Below are 26,050 nucleotides of genomic sequence, written 5' to 3' on the forward strand. Positions count from 1 at the left end.
AAATCTCTGTTATGATCCTATTTGGATATGCACAAGCCCTCTACGACTAGTAAACCTCAGTCTCCCAGCAAAAGAGAAAAAAAAAAAAAAGAAAAAAAAACCCAGTCTGGAACAAACTGCTAGACAATCCAGGTTTGAGAGGCCTCGGAGGCCCCGGCGAGAGAGAGAGAGAGAGAGAGAGAGAGAGCAACGGAGAGAAAATGAGGTTGTGAACGCTCAGGGAGGTTAACAGGTAGACCGAAAAAAAAACGAAGAAGCAGCTCGCTTTCCCTCCGGACAGTTGCAGAGCATTTGATTAGCTCCTTTTTTCTTTTTTCTTTTTCTTTTTTTTGTGAATCTTTCAAATCTCTTCAAAGCACTCAATTGATGAGAGGAGGAGGAGGAGGGAGGGAGGCGGCACAGCACATACTGAACACGCAGTTCAGCACTTACTGTTCAGAAACACGAGATGGAGATTTGTCTTATTTGTTTGCAAAAAGAAAACAAAAAAACAACTGATATATGGTTTGATTCTTTGTTAAGCTGTTGTAATGTAGCTTCGTTGTCACATAGTTAAGGTCTTACCACCAGAACGCCTCTTCTCTCATGAATTTGTTTTCTTAAGACTTAATGGTTGGGTGGCGTGTAACGAGTTTCTACAACATAAAAGAAATCAAGCAATACGCCTTGTGTTACAATTACGGGTCTCTACAGTGCAGTCGTCATCCTTTTTTTTTTTTCGATTGACTTTATTCATTCAGCTGACTCGAACTAATAACTCTCAGCCTAGAACAACGAAAATACAAAACAACAAAGCCCCATCCCCTCTGTTCTCATCTTTTAATGTACTGGTATGGTTGGCAGGATAGCAGGTCAATGGTCATCAAACACATGAGTTCTTGTGTCTATAAACTATAAACTGCGCCTTCACACAGGCCTGTAACGTGATGTCCTTCTGTATATTCTCACTTGAGATATATCCCAATTTTAAGTAAAGGGATTGATGCTAAGTGTACTATTCAATCAGTGTATAGTATTCAGTAAAAAAAAAAAAATGTGCTGGTCCCTTCTGTCTCTGCTCTGTCGTCTGTTTGTATAAAAAAAAAAAGCAATAGTGTGTGTGAGCGTGTGTGTATGTGTTTGTTCTCACAGTGTGTGAATAAAATAAAAACCCCAGACAAGGCTTTAATAATTACAGAGGAACAGGGTTATGTGGACGAGGAGGGTCTCGGTTTGTTTTTTATTTTGTCGGAGGGAAAAAAAAAATGGTTTTGGAGACGCTGAGCTTGATCCATCCATGATAGGTGTAGGTTTTTTTCTTTTAAAAAAGCATGACATAATGCCTTCGACAATTCAAAAGGTCTGCCGATGGCTGTGAGGCGACATTGACCCGGCTTCACAGCGCGAAAAAACAAAACAAAAAAACATCGCTTTCTATCAGTTCGGGGGTTGAAGAGGAACTGAAATGAATTCTGGAGTGCAAAATTTGTGAGAAAAAAAAGAAGTCTTCTTGACCGTAAAATTGTGAAGATGGGAGTTATGTCACGCTTAAAAACAAAAGAAAGTTGTGCCGGAGTGTCGGTGTGTTACCCAGAATTATGAGTCGAGTCATTTACATTTTTTAAAAACAGAACTCATTTTCCAAAGCACAGCTGATAAGGATTTATGATTAAAAAAAAATTACGTTTTAAGAATATAGTTTAAAAAAAAGGAAAAAACGAGAAGCAACTTTTAGCCATAATCGAATGTCAAGCAATAATATATGTCTGTGTATTATTTTTTTGATTCTTTTTGTGCATAATAGTCTTTGAACATCTGCATGTAAATACACCTCTTATTTATCACTTTTTTTTTTTGGTTTTTATTTTGTGTTGAAACTTTTTTTTCGTGGATTTTTTTTTTTCCAATTTTTTTTTTTTTTTTATGTTCCATCTGTATATTTGACCAGTTCTGTTCCTGGGTGGAGAACTAAGAACTTGACATTGGCCTGTATGCTGTATATCTTATTTTTCTCTCTCTCTCTCCCTCATTCTCGGCTGTTTATCCACCATATTTAATGTTATTATTGATCACATTGTATAAAAAAAAAGGTAGCTTTGTAATTTCTGTCTGTATAGGTAAGAGGAAAATACTGCTACTAAGGCCTACCCAGTGGAAATATTTATCTGTTTATCGATTACACCATATTGTACGATAACTCTTGTTTCTAGTTTGCTTCCCCTTCCTTTAGGATTAGTTTGATAGAGAATAGGGTGTGCTGACATTTATTTTGTGTTGCCCTAACGTGTGGTGCTAGGTAAGTTAATTTCGTGAACAAAAAGTATTGATTCCTAAGCCTGGCCGCCCTATTAGTCCGTTCATTTCATTGCATATTAATGTATTATTGATATTAGGACTCAATAAATAAATAATGATAATGAAAATGATAGTGGTTAAAAATGTACCCGGCCAGCACCCTGTATCAGTGTGCTCGTCTCGGGATAAGGCACTTATTTCCTTCTGACTTATAGCAAAGCTAGTATCTGCTAATTAACAAACTATTTAAGGTTGCTTTTTTTCTGGTTTGCGGAAAAGAAAAATCTGATAATATTCCAACTGAAACAGCAGTATTGTGTTTTTTCTTTGATTGTAAAAAAAAAAACCACTCACTGAGGCTATAGTTTGTCAGGTTTTAAGATACTAAATATTTACCTCTCTTGTGTCTGCATAGTTCTTCACCTGATGCAGGGAAGTGGTGCTTGGATTTTATTATTAAAAACAGAGCCTCGGTATGCTTTTGTTATTCCCCCATTTTAAGACTATCCTGAAAAGGTTTTTTTTCTCTCTCTTGAGACCAGTGGCATATTTTTTTTTTTTTTTGCACCACGAGAAGTGTTACAAATGTACATGAAACGAAAAATTGCCATTTTGAGGACAAAGTTGACCTTTTCTCTCCCTCTCTCTCTCTCTCTCTCTCTCTCTCTCTCTCTCTCTCTCTCTCTCTCTCTCTCCACTCTGTAGCAAATATCAGTGAGAATATGCTTGCAATAATATACAACGTATCACACTGAGTGCCTCTCGGTGTAACAAGATGCATACATGGGTTTTTTGATTGTCTTTTTTTGTGGTTTCTTCCAGACGTGTAACTGAAGTGACAATGTATTTTGTACATGAGGATGATTTTTTTCTCACTCTCGCATTGCTTCAAAAATGTTTTTTCAGATTCCTCCTTTTTATGTGATGTTTAATCATTTCTCCTCACGTGGGTTGACACGCGATGTTTAAAAGGGTTTTAATGTTTTCTCGGTGGTCCGTTTCTAGAGTGTACATGTCACCCCCCTCACCTCATTTGAGACACACAGCTGGGAAGTTTGTTTTCCGTGTCGATCTTTAATGGTCAAATAAATGCTCGCAGATGATATAACACAAAAGCTCACCTGCACATTTTGTTGTTTTTTTTTTTGTTTTTTGTTTTTTTTGATTAGGCAAAAACAAACAGGCAAACCACATTTCTTCTTCACTTTCTGTTTGTTTTATATCAACTTTCTTTTTTTTTGAATTCACAGAGAACGGAAGATTTACTAATGCATTGTATATCAAATATTTGTATGTGTTTGTAAAAGAGGCATACAACACATCTGGATTTCTTTAATGTTCTGTGTTCAGTGTATGCTCAAGTCGGTTTCGGGTAACCTAACACGAAGGGTGGGGTGGAGCACGGGTTGATTTTCTTTTTCTATTTCGTTTTTTTTGTCTTTCATGCAAAAGCAGTGCAAATTATGGGAAAGCCGAAACTAGTGTGTGGTCGTCACAAATTTCTAAGTCACACGTTTGCTACTGATGTTAAAATGGGGACAGATGATCATGTACCTTTTTATCCAGCTCTTTTGAACTCTCTTTAGCAGGTAGTCTATTCACAAACGTAGTTTTGCTCCTTCTTGTCTGATTCTTAAATATGAAAATAAGTATTTTGATTCATTTTGTAAATACGGCTGTAAAGAAAAATAAGAAATTTAATGTTGTCTTTTAAATACTTTTCATTCTAATATGAATGTTGTTATATTGTACTTAGAAACTGTACCTTTAATATTACCTTTATTAAAAGTGCATTGGACACATCGATTTTAGATGTGCTTTATGTGCTGTTATCCCATAATAAAATTTACCGCTTGTAATGGGCTTTTATTTTCTGACTCTTTATCTGTCTCTGTTGTCTAATCTCTCCCTCTCCAGCTCACTCTGTTTATAACAAAGTTATTAAAACGGATCAGTTTTAATTGACAATAATTTAATCATTTGCTCAGGCCTAACCATCCTGATTAGTGATTCAATATTGAATCAGAGGTGGTAGCAGTTCAATTGGTTTATTGCTCACATGTAAATCTGCGCGACTGCCAATGAATATCCAAGCAAAGGCATGACAATTTTAACCACATGCACACAAACATATGTCTAGAAAACAAACTTGTCCAAGACATTTTTATCTAAGACATATTATAATGATGTAAATACACCCATTACTGCATACATATTAAGTTAAACCAATAACCAGAGAAGTTCACTGCAGTAGTCTGGACATAAATCCAATGTAAACTCAGTTATCCTTGTAACAAGTTAAGTTCAGTCAAAACCTCAGCCAGTCGAACAATTTATGCGACTGAACTGCATGATTAAAATATGTGACCATGGGCAATTCTGTCCAATTTCAGAATTATAGGTATGAAGGAAATCTGTGGTGAGTTAAAGAAAAAGTAAAATCTGGAACTCTCTTAAAGATCAGTTTCAGCATTTTCCCCTCAATTCGTCACACAAACTCTGCAGATTCTTTGTAACACCTTGTAGTTTCTATACCTCCTGGGAAACAGGTCTGTTATTTTTAATGGATGACTCAATTTCCCTGCAGGGAATATATATTAATGAGTCATCTCAGTTTTGCGATGTAGCACCTTGACCGTGGTGATGAAGCCTTCGGGAGCTGCAATCTGACAAAGCTGTGGAGTCATTCATATGAATGTTTTGAGTTGATTTGTCAGATCCTTAAAATATTTGGAAAAGGTGTTGACATGTTTATCATTAACCGAATGGAAAAGAAAAAAAAACGTCATTTCCATTATTAGCAGGACCAACGGGAGGTTTCAACCTTTTGATTCTGAGGCTTGATCTTTTTTAAATATGTAACTCACCAAAACACCGGTGCACATACATACCCCGGGATCCATGCCTGAGCCAAAATGAGGGTATGAACGTCATAATATGGAAAATGCAGGAGATCCAGAACTGTCTGCGCTGGAGCTGGAAGCCATGTGATTTTACAAACCCTGCCAAAGCAAGTAAAGACAACATTTGGGATCATTATAACTCGTATTTAAATATCATCCCGTTTCATGGATATGTATTCATCAACACAGTAAATAGGCAGATCTAGTTAATGTCCATTGGGGGGCAGCAATGTACACAAGGCCTTTAATGTCAACATCATTTCAACAGACGAAGAATGTCGCCTGTCAAACGTTTGTTAGCGAGCTAATGCTAACTCAGTTATTTACAGTCACAGGGGTTTCTGTCATTCCTGCGGAGCGCTTGGTACTGGCCACAATGGAGCTGGTTTGGTGAGTAATAAATCCACTGCAAGGTTTTGTGGTAGCGTCAGATTTTGTGCCAATTGATGCAATTCAACTTATTCGTTAACTTTGGGCTGGCTAATGTTAGCAAAACAAGCTAGTTAGCGTCGCACGCCAGAGAGTTGTGTTGTGACAGATAGGCTAACCTAGCCATGCTAACTTAACTCTGGTGAGCTTTATTTGTATGATAAAAGTGCGCTTAGCCGGACACCTACCACCAGTGTGTGTCTGGGTTTGTGCGGCTGTTTTTTGTGGACTTCCACTGTTGTATGTAAAGCATGCCTCAGTCTAGCATTAGCTAACCGTCAAGCTATTTCAATAAGGCAGGAAGTTAGCTTAGCACGCTAGCTAAACACAGTGCTTCTTTTGATCGAACGAAACGTTTGGTGTTATCTATTGACAGATGCATATAACCGATTGGACTGAGCAAGACGGACTAATTGAGCAATTACGTGGCTGTTAGTGTTGAAAACAATTAATTTAGAGTAAGCAACGCTACGATACCGTTTTGTTTTATTTTGAAGGCTTTAACGGGAAGTGGTGGTGTTCACAATGTTGTGTCTAAGTTTGGAGTTTGGAGTCAGTTTCTCCATTACAGATACAACAGTATCAAAATGTACGAATAAGAGATCAATAAAATGGAAAATACTCGCATGTTTTGTGCAAAAAAATAACACAGTTGGCAGTGAAAAGCACATATATTGTGTAGTGTTAAATGTTTTGTTATAATTCAGTATTTCATGAAGATAAATTTGCTTTTTGAAATAAATTAAATGAAGGAACCAACATGCATGGCAAAGACTTAGCTGGATAAATGCAAAATTGCCCACTGAAAGATTTAAAGTGATTTCACATCACATGGCACTAAATTATAGATAATAATAATAATAATAATAATCAATTGATTCATTCATTCATTCATTTATTCATTAATTACGATGTTAAAAAAAAAAAAAAACAACAACTATGTGTCAAAACGTTTTTCAAGCTGTACCTAGAAAATGTTTAATACAGACCGGAAAAGAAACGTAAACGATTATTTAAAAAGATTTCTCGTACTGTTTTGCCCATTTGATGCTCATCGAGTATAAAGTGTTATTTTATTCATTTTACTTTATTCTTGCCATTATGCCATTTGCTGACTGTGTGTTTGGTTGGTGAGGTGAAAAGCATTAATACCTGATATAAGAGCTGACAGGGAAGGCAATGTGCCAGTGTATGTGGTAATATAATGGCTGATATTATGTCATGTGGAACCTTGTCTGTGTTGTATTAGCTGAAACGCATATAAAATAAGGAATGGTTAATTTAATCTCTATAGACACAGTTTGAAATGGAGTTGCTCATGATTCTTGTCAAACCAAGTACTTTTACGCACATTTTAGCTCAGTATTGGTGTGTTTTGGAAAATGCCACTACATTTATCATTTATTGTGAACGACCCTACAGTGGCGTTCTTTTTAAAATGTGCAACAAGATGTTTTAACCAATCCCAAAACAAAAGCAGGACAGTGCAGAAACAGTTATGGATGTCTGGGTATGACACAGACCCTCTAATATTCTATATTTTCTCCTTTTGATTTAAGGGAGGACCCTCCAGTCCCTGATGGTCCTTTCTTCACCAGAGATCTCTACGACAAATATTCTCTTGCACCAAATATCAGAGAACTGTGGGCCTTTCTACAAAGGTATTTAAATAACTAAAAGATTTAAGTAAAACATCAGATGAGGTGCATCTTTACTGTGTTTTTCAAAGGCTAACTAGCGATTGTTTGTCTGACATGTTATCTTCTCCCCATTCTTTTCTTATTCCCTAAGTCCTGCAGAGAATGCCAACATAAAACAGGGGCATGAAGTTGGGGCTGCAAAAACCTCCTGCTCTCCCTCCACAGAAGGAGCCGGCGAGTTTAAAGACAGCAGTTGCATCAGCAGCAAAGGGTCCCAGTGGGACAGCTGTGATAGTGAGGATCCGTGCACAGACAATCCTGCAGAAGGCTCAGAAGAATGTAAGGGTGCCAAAAAATCAAGAGTAAAGCTAAAGCAGGATGAGAATGAGGCGGATGCTGCCTATCCTGAACCCAGACTGCCCTACCCCTGTTTGTCGACCCTGTCCAGCAAAGAGCAAAAGATGTATCTTGATATTTTGATGAGTAAAAACAGAAACCATCCCTCACAGGTACAAACATTCACCCCATTCATGATATTTAAATCCTGCTTCTCCTTGTTCCATCACTCATTCAAATAATCCACTCTTGTATTTCAGAGTTTAAAGGTGCGAGTAGACAGTGAAGTGATGCAGTTCATGAGGTACCTGCAAGATGTGGCCAGAATATGCGCTGACGACTACAACTTCATATCACAGGGAGCTATGCAATATTCAGAGGTACTGACGCCACAGGGATTGCACCTGTCATCGGCGCTGTGAGAAGTATGTTCAAAGTCTTAAAACACGGCCCTGATTTATTTTTTCAGGATTTCTTCAGGAGCTGTTTGGGGTGCATTCAGACACTTCCGCAGCTCTACCAGATCCATGAGATGACTAGTTTGACAGGGGGAACATTCGACACAGGACTGACTTTGACCTTTGAGAAACAGCTTCTAATCATGGTAATTTACTTTTAAAGGAGCTGTTGTATTCCCATATGTGTAGGATTATCCCCTAATGTACTGAAGTTGTTCAGAAACACCACTGTCCACTTTTCTATTCAACCTTTCAACTTGTACTGTTGTATTGCAGAATCAGCCTTTTGGGTTTGATTCACTTCCTTTGTTTCCATATTTGTACCCTTTTATTTCTCCAGGGCAATGTGGATATTACAGACCACAAGATAGTGCCTGCTGACGCACAGCTTGCATCGGATTATCAGAGTGTTTCATCAGAGAATCCTCCAGCTAAAAAAGCTAAGGACATGCACGCTGTAAGCAATTGTCTCGCTTTTTTAATTACTCCAATAAAGTAAGTCACAAAGAGGTTTTACTGCTAGAATGGGATTCATGACCGCGGGTCTATTGTAACTCCTTTTCAGCTCTTGCAGTTTTCACAAAAGACACCAGAGGGTGTTCATGTCTTGCTCAGCAAAACCAGTGCTAATTGTGTTTCTGAAAGATGCCAGGTCACATGCAGTTCTGTCAAAGTCCAGTTAATTTTAGAAAGTTGTGTAGTTACCTGTGTTTTTTTTTTGATACAGCAGATGTTCTGTAGCATTAACGTAGTCTCATTTTTTCTCTCCAGACAATCAGCAGTGACGGTAATGCAGAGAAGCTGTGCGCTCGTTATGAGCCTCACGTGTGTCTGACTCGAGATGCTCTGTTCAGGCTGCTGAACAACCACGGCCCTGACTTTGCAGAGCAATGGGAAGTGCCTGTCTGGGTCAAAGCAAGGCCAGGAAAAGGTGAGCAGTGTCATTTAGCAACTCAGGCTGGCAGAAATGATACCCACCTTTTTTTTTTTTTTTTTTAACCAAAGATTTTCTAAGAGACAGATCATGACCCGAGCAAGATTCTTGGCTACATCAATGGTACATTTCTTCTTGACTGGTGTTTTTGAATGTAATGATGTCTCTTTTATTTCTTTATTTATTTTTTAAATAGAGCATTGCATTTTGGAATATTAGGATCTGTACATCCGTCGTAAGATTGTTACATTCACTGTAAAATAGGTTTCAGTAGCAGATTTTGCAAGATAGTCATCCGATTCCGTTTTTGAAATAATATTGTCTGTGAAAGAAATACAGTACGTAGCAGTAATGAATCTAAGACAGTTTGTACAGATATTGAATGGCCACATGATGGCACTGTTTCAGACTTCCTTTATTTTTTTTTACTTACAGGCAGTGGTCAGAAGAAGACTGTTTATATTGATTCACCTCTGCTGAAGACTGAGATGACAGTGAGAGAGAGGAGCCACATCTACCATGAGGAGAGTTTGAAGCTTTCCATCAAGAAGAATGGAAGTAAAAATGTGTTCCATGTAATGACAGAGCTTCCTGCCAATGAGAAGCGAATCTCACCGGTATGTTGACGCACAAATAGATGTCCTCAGTGTGGTATAGTGTACATGATGCAGTTTCATCAGTGCAATAATTGTTTGTTTTCTGTTTCTTTATCAGGAGAGCTCTCAAAGAAACGTTGTTTCTTTTGAAGACACCAGTTTTGACTTTGAGGTGGACCTCACTGACCTCGAGACATTTGGTGAGACAGCGGCCATTAAAACCCCCAAGACGCAGAAGCTCCAGGAGAAGCAGGCTGAATGTGTTGAAAGTAAAAAAGAAAAAAGTTCCCCACGTTTAAGAAACACTAAAAGCTGTTCACAAGAAGAGACAGCCACCTCAGTGGCAGATTTGGATGAGCCCATGACAGAGGAGACAACACAGCCGGTTCAGAGTGAGACCATTGTGCAAAAAACAGAACAAAGGAGACAGGACTCTGCTCAGGAAAGTGAAGAAGACGTTGCTGTTACAGGAGACTCAGATGACGAGAAGCTGGTCATTGATGACTCTTTGTCTCCAGCTGTAACACCTAAACGACCTACAACCAGATCGTGCTCTGCAAACTCCTCACTTTCCCCTGTTACTGAATCTGTGCCTGTAACTTCAGAGTCATTGTCCCCTCAAAATGTTGCCAGGATGAGGCGACAAAGCAAAAAAGCAAAGGTGTCTGGAGACCAGCTGAGTGAGATCCTGCGCATGCAGACAGCCATGTTCAATCCTGCCAGTGACACAGCCAAATCCTCAACCATATCTGAGGAGAGCACCTCATCCACCCAGTGTACGGGACCCTCGGTTCAATCCCACTCAATTTCCCTGGTTAAGCCCTGTGTGTCCTCATACTTGGAGAGAAACCACAACCAGGATGGGAAGACCTGTGCTGCTCCTCTCGAATCTGCAGCAGTGGCCAAGACTTCTCCAGAGCACAAAAGTTAGCGTCAAATCAATTTTACTTCTTTGGTTTTAAGTCATGTGAATTTGCTGAATTACTATTTAGTATTAGAATTAAGTATTTTATTGTTTCCTCATGCAGAAATACTGTCACAAGATCTGCAGGCTGGTACAGAAGATGAACAAGATTACGAGGCTCCAGAGGAAGGCAACCTGCTCTACAAGCTCTATAGTCTGCAAGATTTGCTGCTCATGGTGCGCAGCTCTGTGTCACTGACCCATAGCAGAAAAGTAGCCAGCAGCAGCCAAAACCAGGTATGCATCTTTGTCTAAAGATATACCATACCATACTGTGCAACCCTTAGAATTAGTATATGCAACAGTCCTATTACTGTCCTTTGTTTTCTGCCCCAATAGTTTGTGCCAGTGCACGTCTTACCCAAACTGGAGTACCAACTGAGTTATGGCGTTGAGTGTCTAAGCAGCAGCGAGGCTTGCCAGCTGTGGACTGAGACATTGCTCCACTCCAGCACTGTATCATACACAGGTAAAACTTCATGCACTTTCACCTTTTCTAGATTAAATGAAAATCGAAAGCCAAATTGCTCTTAGTTCTATAGTAAAGTGGACGTTCCCTTTTAGTCTTACATTTTTTAACATAATTACAAAGAAAAAAGTCATCATAATATTTATCTGGATAAAAAAAGAGATTTCTTTCCTCTCCTTCCCACATGGGGATTAGTCGAGTCCACATGGCAGATCCTCCCACAAACCAATGGAATAGTCTGTAGATGACTCACCATCCTGCTGTGACTGTGTGGTGATTGAGTTTGTTTTGTTGCCATAACTACAGCCACACATGATTGTGGGGAATTACAGAGAATGCAGTGTGCCGAGCTCAGCTAAATGTTGTTTTGAACTTTGGTTAAACTCCCCGTAATGCATATTTGTTGACTTGCATGTGCTGCTTACCTGTAGCTCAAGTCTCTCAAGACTCCAACCCCCTTTTGTACTTGGTTCTTTGAATTGTCGGCTGGTAATGTTCGTCATCATCTACTGAGCATAATTCTTTACCGTCTTATGTAGACCTTTAGCAAAAATAGCCCGCAAATTATACACCTTCCCAGTCTGTTAGCATAGTTGACGTCATCAGTGTTACTGTGAGTACAACAAGCCCGTATACCGGTTTCTTTATGATCATTGTCACTGCTATAATTAGCTTTGCTTTTGTAACCCTGTATCATGGAGTCTAGATTTTTTTCAGGAGCATGTTTCAGTTTCAAAAGATTTTGTAGTGTCGTTGGTTGTTAACAGTAGAATAGGAAAAGGAATACCCATTGGGAAAACAATGATGGCGTTCAAACTTTATTCAAAACAATATGATTTATCTCTAATGTAATGGCATTATGCAATAGGAACAACTGACAAAAGACTTCCTCCTTTGTTCAGTGGTTTGTAGTTCATCATGTGGTTTATCTTGTGGCATTGCCTCAATTGTGTATTTATAGCTATGGTTACAGGCCCTAAAGCAGTCCATAATTGAAGGAAGGCTCCATTGAAATATGCAGGCATTACAAGCTGGAGTGGGAGGCAGGAAAAAGGAGACAGGACCAACAAGCATTTCTTACCACCCACTCAAGCTTGTAACAACGCTGGCAAATCATCACAGACTAATTACTTTGTAAGCACTAGGAATGGCATTGATGATGAAGTGAAGCTCTTGATGTGCACGCTCATTAGCTCTTGTTCTTTTCCCGGTGCATCTCTCGCCCTCCCTTTCTGTCTCCGCAGCTCACATCAATGCGCACACATCAAAAGTAGCTCTGCTGAGAAAGCTGCCTGACGACTGGAGACAGAACATCTCCTGTGAGTTCAAGTGAGTGTCGTTCCAACAGATGTGTGTCGATGATTGGGATTAACCTAATCGCCACTGTGTGATTATGTTATTTAAGAGATTGTCATCTAGAGATTGCAGTCAGTTTATCAATAATCCGAGCCTTTTCATCAACGGTTGCTTTCGTCGCCTCTGGCTTTGTCATCAGATGTGGTGTTGAAATTTTAGAAATCTAGCAAAGCAGATGAGCTGTAACTTGGTGATGTCTCTTTTCCATCCACAGGCCGTCCAAGTCACTGAATATACTGCACCACCTACTGAAAAAGCTGACTGGGTAAACTGTTGAGGACTTTCACTGTCTTCATGTCATTTGTAGATTATTAGATTTGAGCTCTCAACACGATCTGATACCCTCATTCTGCACTCCTGTTAGAATATCCTGAGAGAGAGCTGTGCTTTTTGAGCTGTACAGCTACATTTTTAGATTGAATGTAACATTTCCTTGATGTTTTATGTATAAAACTATATATATAAAACTATACAAATTCCAACCAGTGTGGTTTGACAAGGGTTTAAACTCTATTGTTTAGTCAGACAACATCTACAGGTGAGTTGTCTGAGCACATCTGCTCATGCTCTGTTCAGGGTGATGAAACGACTGGACATTCAGGTCTGAGAGCCTGGGGCAAAAAAATCCGACGTCAGGCTGCCTTCATGTTTGTGTTGGAGGGTTACGCAATCGATTACTCAGCGACACACAATAGATGTGTCAACCTCTGCTTTCTTAAGACCCTGTTCACCCACACCTACATTTCAGTCATTTGACAGGAGGCTCAAAATTCTGCAGCATTCCTCGTTTGTGTCAGTTTTTGACTTTAACACACCCTTGATGACTTCATTTGGTTTTGTAGGTTAGAGGAAGGACAGTACCTGATTACGCACAAGGCAGCGGAACCATTTGTGACCCTATTAAAAGCAGCTAATGGGAAAGGGAGTCGGGGGGCTTACAACCTGCAGCAGGTCCACAGCTCTGTCCCACGGCCCCCAGCTTCGGGCCTCGTGCCCTGGATACCTGTTGATCCAGATGTGGTCCTGCCCTTCCACCAGAGACACGGCCGCGTCCCCTGCACCTTCCCACTAAAACCCTTCGCAAAGGTGTGTGCACTTGATTTATATCCCCATGCTCTGATAGATGGCACTGTGACAAAAATAGACAAACGAGACCATTCGGGTCATGGCCGGACAAACGGTGGCAATGAGGTGAAAAAATTGTTGGAACAATTGGTAGGTGTTTATTGGTCAATGCCTCGGAAGTCCACACCCTTTATGAGACATACACACAAAGGGATCTCTAAGAACTAAGATAAATGAAAATGCAGTCTCCTGTTTTATTGTGGTAAGTGCAAAGCCCATGGCCATTTTCTTATCAGACAGGCTGAACCAGCACACTGCTGTGTAATTTGCCTGCACGAGCCCAAAACTAACAACAGGGACAATGGAGAGCATAGCAGTATCAACAGAAGCTCAGCAGTCTCTACTGGCGTGGACCCTGAGACATTCACTGGATGCCTGTCTGAAATTCCACAGAGCGAAGACATTAACACATCTAACTTGTGAAACCACAAAGAAAAACAACCCTCAATAAAAACATCTGCCACTCATGTTAGTGAGTTACAAGTAAAGTTCATTGTTTGAGAGTGTAACTTACAATGCTTGTTGAATTTAGCCCAAGTGATTAAAACATGCAGCCTTTTTACCTTCTGTTTGTCCCACCAGACGGCAACAGACGGGTCACCTCAGTCCAAAAACCAAAGAGCGGGGCCGCACAACAACAACAACGCAGGAGGCAAGAAGAAGAAGAAAAAGAAGAAAAATAACCGTGCAGCTAAGCGTAACAATTATATCAAGAAGCTGATTCAGAAGTCCATTTGAAATCATACGTCAAAGGATTTGATATAATGTCTTTCATATAATTTCTTATCATAGATTAGGTGAGTCAGAAGAGGAGCTGGATCAGTACTGCAAAGGAAAGTGAAGGAAAGTGAAGCACTGATAAAGTCTACGATTCCACAATGGAAATATATTGTGACCTTAAATATGAATGTTAATGTTGAAGCACTTTTACAGTATAGAATCTATACGTTTATGGTTTTATTTTGTTCAGAAACATTTTTGTATATTTGTGTGTAAATAAATCAGCAATAAACTTTGTTTAAATATCCATATTGGAGTACAATTACTGTTTATAATGCACACCTTTGTCACCGTTTATTGTCTGTGTGAAGTGGAGACTGAAGCAATACACCTTCACGAGACGTCTCACTTCCTGAAGGTGATGAGACATCAGATCAGGTTTACTGCTTCAGTGACTTTAAATAAGATCTGTGTGGGAAAACTTAGAAAGCTTTAAAATTCTGAGCCACCCTTTTGCTGGAGCTCCCAGTGATTTCTCGTGGTGTTGGGTGGAGTTATGAGTGCATGGAAAGGGGGAGGGAACGTGAGTTAGGGGAGGTGGAAGAGGGAAATCCTTTTCTCTATGTCAGAAAAAGTTAAAAACCTCCACACCCATTTGACTTTAACATCGCCTGGTTAAGTGTTCTGCTTCATCTCAACTTCACCAACTTAGGTAAGTTCAGTGTCACTGAACATTTTAATGTGGACTGAATCTTTTGCACCTTGAAAAGATTTACAGTAGTCATGACAGAGGATTGCCATAATATTCCCATTTAGTTTGTGTTTTGTTGTTTTTCTTAACTTGACCTTGTTTTAAGTAAGAAGGAATTCCTGATCTCCAGCATGTGCTCTAACCTGTTTTCTTGTGTGCATGTGAATGTCCTCAGTTATCACACCAGACTGAAGCACAGTAGCATTTTCCAGGGTGTGTCTCTCTGGGGGTTGCTTTTTAAGGATGTATGCCAGACTGAACAACTAATGTACAGAGTCAGCGGACAGTAGTATCTAACCAGTTAACTAGAAACTATGAATGTGTATATGACAAACCAGTGAAAACAAAGGAACAGCTATGTTGCAGTGATTTGATTTGTATCAAAAGGAACAGCTTAAATGAATGAAGCGTCTCTGTTAGAAGGCGTCTCCTCGGGTGGCTCAAGCGATTTTATCTTCAGACACAACAAACATGACCCCTCGCATGGTTCAGCTCAGAGAAGTCAGCGATGGGATTACAATGAGATGCAATTACGACATTGTGTAGTGTTGACCGTTTTCTCGTCTTTTCCAGGAAGGTCAAAATGGCTATGGTGTCAGAGTTTCTCGGGCAGCTGTCTCTCAACATCGGGGTAATGTCGTATTTGTTTTCTTTCATACATTATGTGCAAAAGTTACACTCCAAACGGTTTAAAAAGCCATGAGTTTGTTTTTGTCTCACTCTGATTTCCTTTGATTCCTCAGAGCTGTGAGCCCAAATACCCGACTGTGGTAGCCGCTTTGGACTTTGACCCCGACAGAGATGCAGCCAGAATAGAGACTGCTATCAAGACTAAAGGCAAGATACAATACTGAACATGTTGGCTCCAAAAAAAAAAAAAAAAAAAGAAAAGAAAAGAAAAAAAATCAGTGCTTGGAACTGAAACTCCCCTCTACAGATGAGTAGCTGGTATTTGTGAGTCAGCATCCTGGCTTAGACTGTTTTTGACCATGCTGGGAACTCCTCCAAGTCTGTGCCTTGGTGCTGGCTGAGCTCTGCTCCGGCTACTGGCAACAGTCAGACTACACTTCAGCAGACCACCATTTTGTAATAATGAAGAATGTGTGGAGCGATGTCTCTTTACAAATGAGGTTATGAGGGAGAAAGTACCTTGTGACCATGTCATGCGTTGAAGAAAGAAAACTCTGCAAGAAGACACTCTTTTATATGTGTTCATTCATGCTTTCACACTAATTAAAGCTAGTGTATATGTTTAAATGACCTCAAGCCTGCAGTATAGCATCTGTAGGCCCTCATAATTAAAATGTTAAAAGCCCACAGTGCTCCTGTTAAAGTTGAATCTCATCTACTTGTTGACTGGCTCAATGAAGTCGCAACTTTGTGAACACGTAATATCAGGAAACACATTTAACCATCAACTAGTTGCTCATTAGCATCTTGCGAATGTAATCTGCAACTTCTTGGCCATTGACCAAGAGTTTCCCTCAATAACCTCATAATTACTGCTTATTGTTATTAAGAACAAAAGTTATTTACTCTCTTAATATGCTCTTACAGGGCCTTACAAGCTGGTAGCACCACCGCTCACTACCCATAACAATACTTTATAAGTTTGGTTTATTCTTATGTATCAAAACACAGAACTACAAGTGGTAGTTGATGGAATGTAACTAAATACATTTACATACATTTTTGAGGTACTTTCCACTTACTGCAAGAGGGAAGCCTCGACATTTTGAAGGCAAATTTTGTCATTTTTACTCCAACATTGTAATTTCTTTGATAACTTGAGCTGCTAGTTATTTTTACATACATACATTACATACATTGCATATCACATATTATCACATTATCAGAAAAAAGCTGAATAACAGACCTGATAATCAGTCAACCCATTGTATTCATCATAATACATGTAAATGTATATGATTAATATTTTCTCATGCTATTGATTAAGTACGTTTCATATCAGATACTTTAAATATGTTTACCTTTACTCCAATATGGCTTCTTGGCCCTTTAACAGGTGTCAAACTAATTGTGAATTACTTTATAATCTGCATCTACAAAGCAACCAGTCAAGACAGCTATTAAATAAATGAAGAAGAGTAAAACTACAATATTTCGCTCTGAAATGTAGTGGAGAAGAAGCCTTAAGTAGCATGCAATTATGCAAGAAATATTCAAAAAGTGTGCCTTTCAATTGTAATACTTCAGTAAATGTACTGGGAAAAGACTAGATATACGTTAATGTAAATATACTTTGTGTTTGACCGTGTGAAACATTATCATGTCCCCTGTCTTTCTCACATTAGGAGTGGATGAACAGACCATCATCGACGTCATAACAAAGCGGACATACGCACAAAGGAGAGAAATTGCTTTTGCGTATGAGAGAAGGACAAAGAAGGTACAGTAGGCCCTTTACAGAAAGTCCACACTTCATCACGGCTCTGATTATATGGTGGCTGTGACAGTAAGAGACACATTAAGTACATTCGGGTAACACTGTTAGCGTGGCTGTGTTTTTAGGACATGATCACAGCCCTGAAGGCAGCACTGTCTGGCTCTCTGGAATCAGTGATCCTCGGTCTGATGAAGAGCACGACCCAGTACGACGCCTCAGAGATCAGAGGAAGCATCAAGGTAAAACTGCCTGGATTATGTTGAAGGCTTACACTACCCTCTACTGGTCAAAAGACAGAGTCGCTTTTTGCTGCACCCAAATCTAAATGTAAAGTGTGTGTATCTGAAAGTGTCATGCGTAAAAATAAATAAATAATGAAGGCTTGTGTCTCTTCCAGGGCTTGGGAACAGATGAAGAAACGCTGATTGAGATTTTGTGCTCACGCAGCAAGGATGAGCTGACGGAGATCAAGAAGGTCTACAAAGAGTGTGAGTCCAAATCACCTTGTTCACATTAAGGGCTGAAAACACATCATAGAGCACAATGCCTCACCTATAAGGTTGTTGTGCTGTCTGCTAATGTACAACCTAGGCTCGTTCAAAGACCTGTCTTAAATGTTTTTGAATCGGACATTTGAACAACCACATGATTGCTCTGTTCATGCAGAGAGAGCTAAGAGATTAACCTGGAAATATTTCCCACAGTGTTCAAGAAGGAACTGGACAAAGATGTGGCCGGTGACACCTCTGGGAACTTTGCTAAGCTGCTCCTGGCTCTGGTGCAGGTGAGTCTTGTTACTGCATGTCTTTATGATTTATATAACAATACATACACAGTCAAAACTGAACTGGATCATGTCTTATATCTGTGCAGACCAAGAGAGCAGAGCCCTCTGCTGTTGTAGACTACGAAAAGATTGATGAAGATGCCAGAGTAAGTTTCCAGTGTTCTCTTTGTCTGGGGGAGATTAAGTCCATCTGTTTAAAAGTTAATATTTTTACATCAAGTGAAACATTTCTGAGGTTTTAAAGAACGTCTTTACTGTTCTCAATAAAGAAAAGACTAAAATTTGCCATCATAATCATTTGTGTTTCTTTGGTGTGCCGCACCTTTTTCAGTTGTTTGTTGTTGAAATAGAATCTGTTTAAATGTTAAGAAATGATCTACTTCACAAGTTCAGTTATCATCATGTCTAATTAATGTCAATGTCATACTTCACTGAAAAACATGCAAATGTAATCAAATTTATATTTTGTTGATTCAACTCAGGCTCTCTATGACGCCGGGGTAAAAATTAGAGGAACTGATGTGCCGACCTGGATCTCTATCATGTCTGAGAGAAGTGTACCCCACCTGCAAAGAGGTATGGGAGAGACCCTGTTGTGCGTTCATTTTTAATTTGCCTTCATAATTTGCAAGCCATCAAACAGTCAGTTAATCATTTTTGTGTCTGCTTGCTAGTGTTTCAGAGGTACAAGAGTTACAGCCCCTACGACATGCAGGAGAGCATCGTGAAGGAAGTTAAAGGAGACCTGCAGAAGTCCTTTCTGGTGCTCGGTACGTAGATAATGTTTCGTCAGGAAATTCATTATTTATGATAATAGTTACTTAGAATTGACATTATATATACTTTATGTTTACTTCCAAAATGGCGGAAGAAATTAATCTGTCAAATGCAAGATGTTTTATTGTGGATGTTCTGTTTTTTCTTTCTGTTCCAGTTCAGTGTTTCGAAAACAAACAGCTGTACTTTGCCAAAAGACTGAATGAAGCCATGAAGGTAGTTATACAGCGCTGCTCTCTTTCTTCATGTTCAAAAGTGGCTATTTTGAGGGCCAGACTATTTTTTTTTGTTGTTTTGGTTTTTTTTTTTAAGAAGAAAGGCGTACATCTGCTTGTGAAAGTGCAATTTTTTTGCTGCGGGAACACAGAATCCAAAGTTGGCAGAAGTTATCTTACAGCAGTGTTGCATCAGCTGCTGCTGGAGTTAAGTTTAGACTGTGTGCAACTTGAGTAAGTGCTGACTTTGTGCTTGTCTGCTCAGAGTAAAGGAGCCAAAGAGAAGATGGTGACCAGGATTATTGTGTCCCGCTGCGAGGTGGACCTGAAGAAGATCTGCTCCGAATACAAGAGCTGCTTTGGACAGTCTCTGCAGAAGACTATCCTGGTAAGTGGCTCACACAGTCTTAGCCCCCTGGCCTGTCAGTGATTTACAGTAAGGCCTGTTCTGTCATGCGGGGCCCTCTAAACCTGCTCTGTCTCTGTTAGGAACACACCAAGGGAGACTACCAGAAGGTGCTGCTCAGCCTGTGTGGACCAGAGGAGTAAAAAGATCAATCAAAAGGGCCTCACTGGAAAGGTGTTATAGAAACCGCACTTGGAACAAATTCTGTGGCAAAAGCTCATCTGACTTTTTTTTTTTTTTTTGCACAAACATTTGAATGCAGCGTTCAAGAAGAAACATTTATCTTTTTTTATTCATGACAAATCAGTATGACCGCTTACTTTTGTTATACCGAAAAAACAGCAATAAAGTTCATCATCTGTTAGAGCTGGAGTTCTGTTTCTCACATTCCCTGAACCTCACCCAGTTTGTTCTTACTTGATATTCAGCTAAGCGACCATTAGAGGGCGCTATAGCAACATAAAAAGGAACTATAAGAAGCCCCCAGCTGCCCAGTGTCTCAGGGCCTCATGATATCTGATACCTGCTGAAGAAATGCAGAAATCTTACATGTTTGAATGTGATGAAATATTTGATCTCAAATTACGTTTTTACATTTGATGATGACCCTTTTTTAAAAAAAAAAAAAAAATATGTATTGGGAGCAGTAAAGTGAGTGAAAAAAAACAAGTGAAAAAAGCTATACAGATAACATATCTTTTATTCGCGCAAGAAATGAAAATAGAACTGTGTCGCAGCTTGTGAGTTTTAATGAGTGCAGTTAGATTTATTGTTTGAATTCAAAACCGAACCCAATTCACAGCTTTATGAGAAACACACTGACGTACGATCCACACGGCAGCTTCTCATTCAAAGAATTATTGAGCAAACGTTCCTCATTTTTTCCCCACTATGAGGTTCCGTCAAGATGATTTAATCATTAGTGTGTTTTTCTGTGTTTGTTTGGTGCTAATATTTTAATTAAAAATGTTAATTTTACCCCTGGCAAAGATGATTTGCATACCACTAAACAAGCGTCTATACATGGTGAGATTCTGCTGTTTAGTTTGTGGTCTCTCAGGATGAAATAACATCCACAGTGTTGTCAAGGCATTTCCACTGAAGTATAAGAAAAAAATGGCCCCAAAAGGCAAGATCAGTTCTGCTGAACACAGCGATGAGGAAAAAGGATGTGAGGAGGAAGCGCGCAGACTTAATAATCTAATGAAAACTAAGTGGTGTGCTGAAGAAGATCATCTGCGATTGTGAGAGAAACTGCCCGATAAAATAATGCTTCTGTCTAATATTTTTCGCTGGTTGAGTAGCTGAGGGGAGGAAAATGGCTTCAGATCTTAACAAGGCTCTGGATTTATGATCATTTTGTGATAATATTGATGAGGACATTAGCCCTTTGTGATGGTTTATGTTTATAGGCAATAAAAAAATAAAATATAGAGTAAAGTAAGGTAAAACAGTATTTTGCAAAGCAGGGGAGGGAGATTTATGTGCGAATATGGTGACAGATTAATCTCTGCATCATAAAGAGGAAAGTACCACCATATTTTTCCCTTTTTTTTTTTTTTATATGGATGTACAACATGCTGTTCTGTTCAAGGCCAGCCCGTGGGGACCTCCAGCAAACCCAAGGGGAACTCTCTTCTCAATTGAAACGATGCAATTTACTGTCCCAAACGCTGGCACTTCATCATTCAGAGGACTTTAACCCCATGAATGTCAAACACAGAGCATGCTGGGAAGGAGATGGAATACCTCGCATTACCATAACAACTAGAGCCAAATGACAAGCACTCTGAAGCCTCAGAGGTGACGAATAATACCACATAATCACCTAATAACATTTGAGTTTGAGAGGAGGTTTCTGATCATTTAAATGTTTTTAATAATCTAAGGAAGGAAACAGTGGAGGTTCCCAGCCGCCATGGCAGGTTTCAAAAGGTCAGACGCGTCCTCTTCCCTTTTTCCTAATGCTTGTCCCAGTTAGATCGAACATGTGGAAAGCTCGCCCACCCCCCCCTTCACCTCAGAGACAAAGCCCAGGCAGCGCTGCAGGCATCCAGCAGCATTAAAGTTTCACAGTACAGCTGTGTAAGCTGCTGCCGGCCCGCCAGACATACCAACTGCACGTTGGGAAGGTATTAGTTTGTGCTATTTATTAATTCATTGCATTGAAGAGAACTTAGACAACCGAACGCTTCTCCATGTTTCTTCTCATCCCTCTCCCTTCTTGACACATCTGAACCTGGCTCCGATTTTTTTTTTCTTTTTCTGCAGAGCACCAAAGGGTGTTTAATTATAGAGTAGTAGGCCACCAAGGTCTGCTTTTAATGGTGTGCATCTGTGTGTTTGTGTGTGTGTGTGTGCGTGTGTGTGTGTGTGTGTGTGTGTGTGTGTTCGCCTGCAGCCCTGTAGGGCGCAGGCATACTCTAAATGAGAACTCCTACAGGCTAAGCTGGAGGAGCAGCTCCCTGCACACAGCGGCGGAGCCGAGAGAGAGAGTTTGATTAATATTTTCTTAATTATCATTATTTAATTCAGCAAAACCACCGCGTCTTCAGTGAGAGAAGCTGTGGCCTTTATCTATGGGATTGCCGCTGAATATATCCCGGCTCGTTAGGGGCACGCAGAGATCCTGTATATGGTAAATAAGAGGTTGTGTCTTATATGCTGGTGCTGCTGCTGCTGCTGCTGCTGCCCCGGGGAGAGTTGGCACCACACTGAAGGACATCTCCTTCTAAAGAATAGCACTCTGCTGATGTTTCTCAGCTCAGACCACGGAGCCGGATCCTCCGCCTCTGGCATCGTCAGGCCCCTCTTCCTTTTATGAGGCTCAAACTGAGACAGAGAAGAGCGCCGTGCACTCGTCATGCCATCAGGCTGCCTCCTTTGTACAGTAGACTGGTAATTGAAACAACATAAGAGAGCAGAATAAGGCCTGTCTCCTCCCGGGTTCTGGCTGCAGTCAGTCCATCCGCAGACATATCAGGAAGTTTATAAAAGAGCTTTGTGTACATGCCACACAATTTATTTCTTTGAAGAGTTCAGCTGCTGTCATCTTGACGAGCCAAAAAGACTCTTACGAAGGGTGTGATGAACACTCCGCTGCTCCAGTTCAGCCCGCCGGATGCAGTATGTACACATAAGGTGCAGTTTGCATTGAAGGAAAAGATGCTTTTGTTATTAATTGTGCATTGAATCAATCACGTCTGATACCAGTCACAATCCAGTTTGTTCAAAAGCCCGCCTGAAGACACGAGCAGACTTTTCTCTAGTTTATCAGATCAGCAGTATTTGATGCTCAGGGCTGGACTGGATGCTGACTTTCCTCTTTGCTTGAAGCTTCCTCTCTATTGCCATGTGCTGAATGAAGGAGAATACCCCGTGGCTGGTTAACCTACACGCTTTCCATCTATATCCACCGTCTCCCCTCCTTCGGTCGGCCCTCAGAGACGCCCCCCCCCCCCCTCCCCACCCCATGTGTCTGTTCAGCCGGTCGCCGGTCTGCCAAAACGTGCAAAAGGGAATTCTCTGACAAAGGACCAGGCTTGCAAAGATTGTTGTGATCCGCCCGGTCTGATCAAGAACCTGACACAGATTACAGAATCATACAGGATGCATGGATGCATACTGTGTGTGCACAGTTTAATCTTTTGATGGGGCGGCGTGGCCTCCAGCCAGATGCACTAATGATAATTTTCTGTGAAGTGGTTGTAATGGTGTGGCCCCAGCGTCAGCAGCTCCTCCGCTGTTTGCACATGCCACTGGATCAGTTTGGGGTGTGTGTACTTTGCAAGCGAAAGGCGATGATATACCAAGAAGAACTGCAAGGATGAGGACAGTCTTTATCTGGGTGGCATATTAATGTTTATTTACACCGTGGCTAATAAGATGTGTGCTCTGCAGCAAGGTGAGACAGAATGATGGTGGGTAATTAAACTGCTTTGCTTTAGATTCATCCATTATCCATACTCAAGCCTGCATACATAATGTAATAATGTAAAATAAGGCTTGTTGCAGCCGCGGGTGAGGTGACCATTCTGAGGCGTTCCGGCGTAAATCAATACGAAATGTCACTGCAGACAAAATGTATAGAGATCGGTGTGATAAATGTGGTAAATTGTCAAAATATGTGTTCAGAAGCAAGTGAGATACGGCCCTTTACATAATGCACTTTTGCAAGATCACAAACACACTGACGAGGCCCATACGTGTTTCAGTGTTAACCTGTTGGAGGTTCTGGATTGACTGAGAGGGTCTCCTAATCCGTGTTGCCGTGATGCTTAATCCCATCTACTGAAGCCAGGCCCTGTCACCAATGTCCTTGTCAGACCGGCCACTGGCCCTTATGCACACACACACACACACAAGCACACACACACACACACACAAACTCAGCCTCACCTTCATGCAAGAGATTGAAATCAGCCAGGCAGACACTCAAGCATGAACCAAATGTCAGCGACAAGCCACAGGGAGAGAAGAGGAGCCTTTGTTAATTATTGCAGGGAGAAATCACACTGTTTCACCTGCAAGACATGCTATCCAGGATATCTGTGGATCATGAAGTCATTTTCTTTTTTTCCCTCCTGGGATAAAACCAAGAGGAGACACAATTTCAACGAGTGGGTCTTTAAAAGCAGTGATTAGCTTTGTGATGGATGTGTTTTTTTCCTCCCCGCAAGCTTTTTTTTTTTTTGCTTACGGGGCTGTGTTGTGTGTACTTCTCTAAAGCGAATTATGACCATATTATCCCCCGCCCAAAAAAATAAAAAAATGGGGAGTAAATCCATCGAAAGATCGGCGAGTTGGAGAAAAACTGCGGCGTTCTTTTGCTCATCAAAATGTCACAGGAATTACAGATATTGTTTGAAGCCAGACTGTGAAGCTCTGCCTGCTCTGACAGGGAGCAATGCAAAGTTTTTGGAAAGGTGTCTACAAATTTCTTCCCTCTGCAACGCTACCCTCTCATTTGATTTTGAACGCACAGGAAAGGGAAAAAAAAACCCCAGCCCTTTTCTTCTTCTTCTGACAACATGTTTCCCGTGTGACACTTAACCTTTGGAGATTTCCCATTCTCTCTGATCATTCACTGTTTGGTTCATGTTAATTAACCCTGGGGCGCAGCAGAGAGTTGCAGGCTTTGAAGCAGAAGAAGAAGAAGAAGAAAAGAGAACTGAGAGAGCAGTCAAAGGGGAAAAAAAATGGTTTTGTTGTTTTCTGCCTCTTTATGGCGATTCTTCTCCCCTATCTGTGTGAGCGCCTCGGTGGTGCCAGGGAGAACGGTGAGTGGCGTGGGTGCTGGAAAAGGGACGGAGCATGGTTTGTCGCTCGGGGTTTGTGTCGCTGTCACCGTCTCCCCGTGAGGAAAGTTGGCCGGAGCAGCCTGACCTCCCTCAGGTGGCCATGGATATGGAAATCAGCTCAAAAATAGAACACAAGATGGTTTTCATAGCCTTCAGCTACCCCGAGAAAAAGAAAGAGAAGGATTTTTGTCTATCTCTTTTCATTCTTTTTGGCTCCTGGCAGAAATGGTCTTTTCTGTACTCGCTTGAAATACACAAAGCACAGTTTCTTGGTGAAAAGTGCCACTGGTGGCAAGCAGAGCGATATTGCCTGAGCCCAAAGAATATGCTGTGCATGTGAAATTATTTTCTTAACCGTTTCACTACCTGTGTCTCGTCTGTTCTGGTTAGCAAGCCGCCGATAGCTCAGAGTAAAGATCCCAGACTGTACAGCGGGGATCTAACCTCTGGCCTTCATCTCTCTTGCTAAAAATATACTATCCACCACAGTCAGGTGACATACAGTCTGGCATCTTGAACTCCAAAAGGCTTCTTTTTCTTTCTTTTTTTTTCTTTCTCTCAAAAGCACTTTTTCTTAAAGCGGCAATGGGTTGAAATCCACCACTCCAACAACAGTGGAAATATTCATGAGGAAAATCCGCTGGAGAAGACGAGCCGCAGCACAACCAGAGGCTTTATTCTTCAGGTTCTCGGGGCAAATCTGTTCCTGTGCTTCTATCTGACGCTTGTCTAAAGCACATAAAGACAAAGACAGGAAGTGTGATTAGCCATGGAGAATAGGAGTGCAGCGCTCCCTCCAGGATAAGTCTTGAGGTGGGACTGATCAAAGCTATGCCCAGAGACAGAGGGAGACTGAACCAGCACTTTTTTTCAATGGCTATCTCCGCCTTAAGACAGGAGAAGGAGGCAGGAGGAGGAAGAGGAGGAGGAGGAGGAGGAGGGGTTGTTCTATACATATTTCCCTTTCAGTGCCTTCGCTGGAAAAGTTGTTAATATTTTGTAACAGAACAATAGGTCCAACAATGCTGTTAACCCTTCATCGTTAAACTGCGCGCTATAACTGTCAGTGTTACAGTTTGTGAAAGGCTCATAAACTGAGATCTTGGCAGGAAGTGTGATCTGATTAAAAGTCTATAATGTTGATGTAGTCATCGTGTGAGATCAGAGCGAGACAGAAATCCTATGGAGGAGTTCTTCCGCGGA

The 26,050-nt window shown here is 40.7% G+C and overlaps 2 protein-coding genes across 2 annotated transcripts; both read left to right on the top strand.

Annotated features, from left to right (window-relative positions):
* Nucleotides 1–5,413: 5,413 nt before the first annotated feature.
* ice2 (interactor of little elongator complex ELL subunit 2) lies at nt 5,414–14,513 on the top strand. The gene is made up of 15 exons (XM_037107866.1): nt 5,414–5,567; nt 7,166–7,267; nt 7,398–7,755; nt 7,843–7,962; nt 8,052–8,186; nt 8,381–8,497; nt 8,812–8,971; nt 9,410–9,591; nt 9,689–10,496; nt 10,599–10,771; nt 10,874–11,003; nt 12,248–12,332; nt 12,574–12,624; nt 13,202–13,445; nt 14,067–14,513. The coding sequence occupies exons 1-15, from the start codon at nt 5,425–5,427 to the stop codon at nt 14,220–14,222; spliced, it is 2,964 nt and encodes a 987-aa protein (XP_036963761.1). The 5' UTR covers nt 5,414–5,424; the 3' UTR covers nt 14,223–14,513.
* Nucleotides 14,514–14,791: 278 nt separating this feature from the next.
* Nucleotides 14,792–19,913, top strand: LOC119024772 (annexin A2-like). Its single transcript, XM_037107871.1, has 13 exons — nt 14,792–14,916; nt 15,529–15,586; nt 15,699–15,792; nt 17,271–17,365; nt 17,488–17,601; nt 17,760–17,850; nt 18,067–18,146; nt 18,236–18,295; nt 18,632–18,725; nt 18,824–18,919; nt 19,084–19,142; nt 19,407–19,529; nt 19,631–19,913. The coding sequence occupies exons 2-13, from the start codon at nt 15,539–15,541 to the stop codon at nt 19,688–19,690; spliced, it is 1,014 nt and encodes a 337-aa protein (XP_036963766.1). The 5' UTR covers nt 14,792–14,916; nt 15,529–15,538; the 3' UTR covers nt 19,691–19,913.
* Nucleotides 19,914–26,050: the final 6,137 nt, after the last annotated feature.

This window comes from Acanthopagrus latus, chromosome 8 (assembly GCF_904848185.1).
Source record: "Acanthopagrus latus isolate v.2019 chromosome 8, fAcaLat1.1, whole genome shotgun sequence".
NCBI lineage: Eukaryota > Metazoa > Chordata > Actinopteri > Spariformes > Sparidae > Acanthopagrus > Acanthopagrus latus.

Coding starts and splice junctions, on each gene's coding strand:
- ice2 (XM_037107866.1), top strand. CDS start 5,425: ATGTCAACATCATTTCAACAGACGAAGAATGTCGCCTGTCAAACGTTT. Junction 8,187..8,380: donor AGAAACAGCTTCTAATCATG/GTAATTTACTTT, acceptor TTATTTCTCCAG/GGCAATGTGGATATTACAGA. Junction 10,772..10,873: donor CCAGCAGCAGCCAAAACCAG/GTATGCATCTTT, acceptor CTGCCCCAATAG/TTTGTGCCAGTGCACGTCTT.
- LOC119024772 (XM_037107871.1), top strand. CDS start 15,539: ATGGCTATGGTGTCAGAGTTTCTCGGGCAGCTGTCTCTCAACATCGGG. Junction 17,602..17,759: donor AGATCAGAGGAAGCATCAAG/GTAAAACTGCCT, acceptor TGTCTCTTCCAG/GGCTTGGGAACAGATGAAGA. Junction 18,920..19,083: donor GAAGTCCTTTCTGGTGCTCG/GTACGTAGATAA, acceptor TTTCTGTTCCAG/TTCAGTGTTTCGAAAACAAA.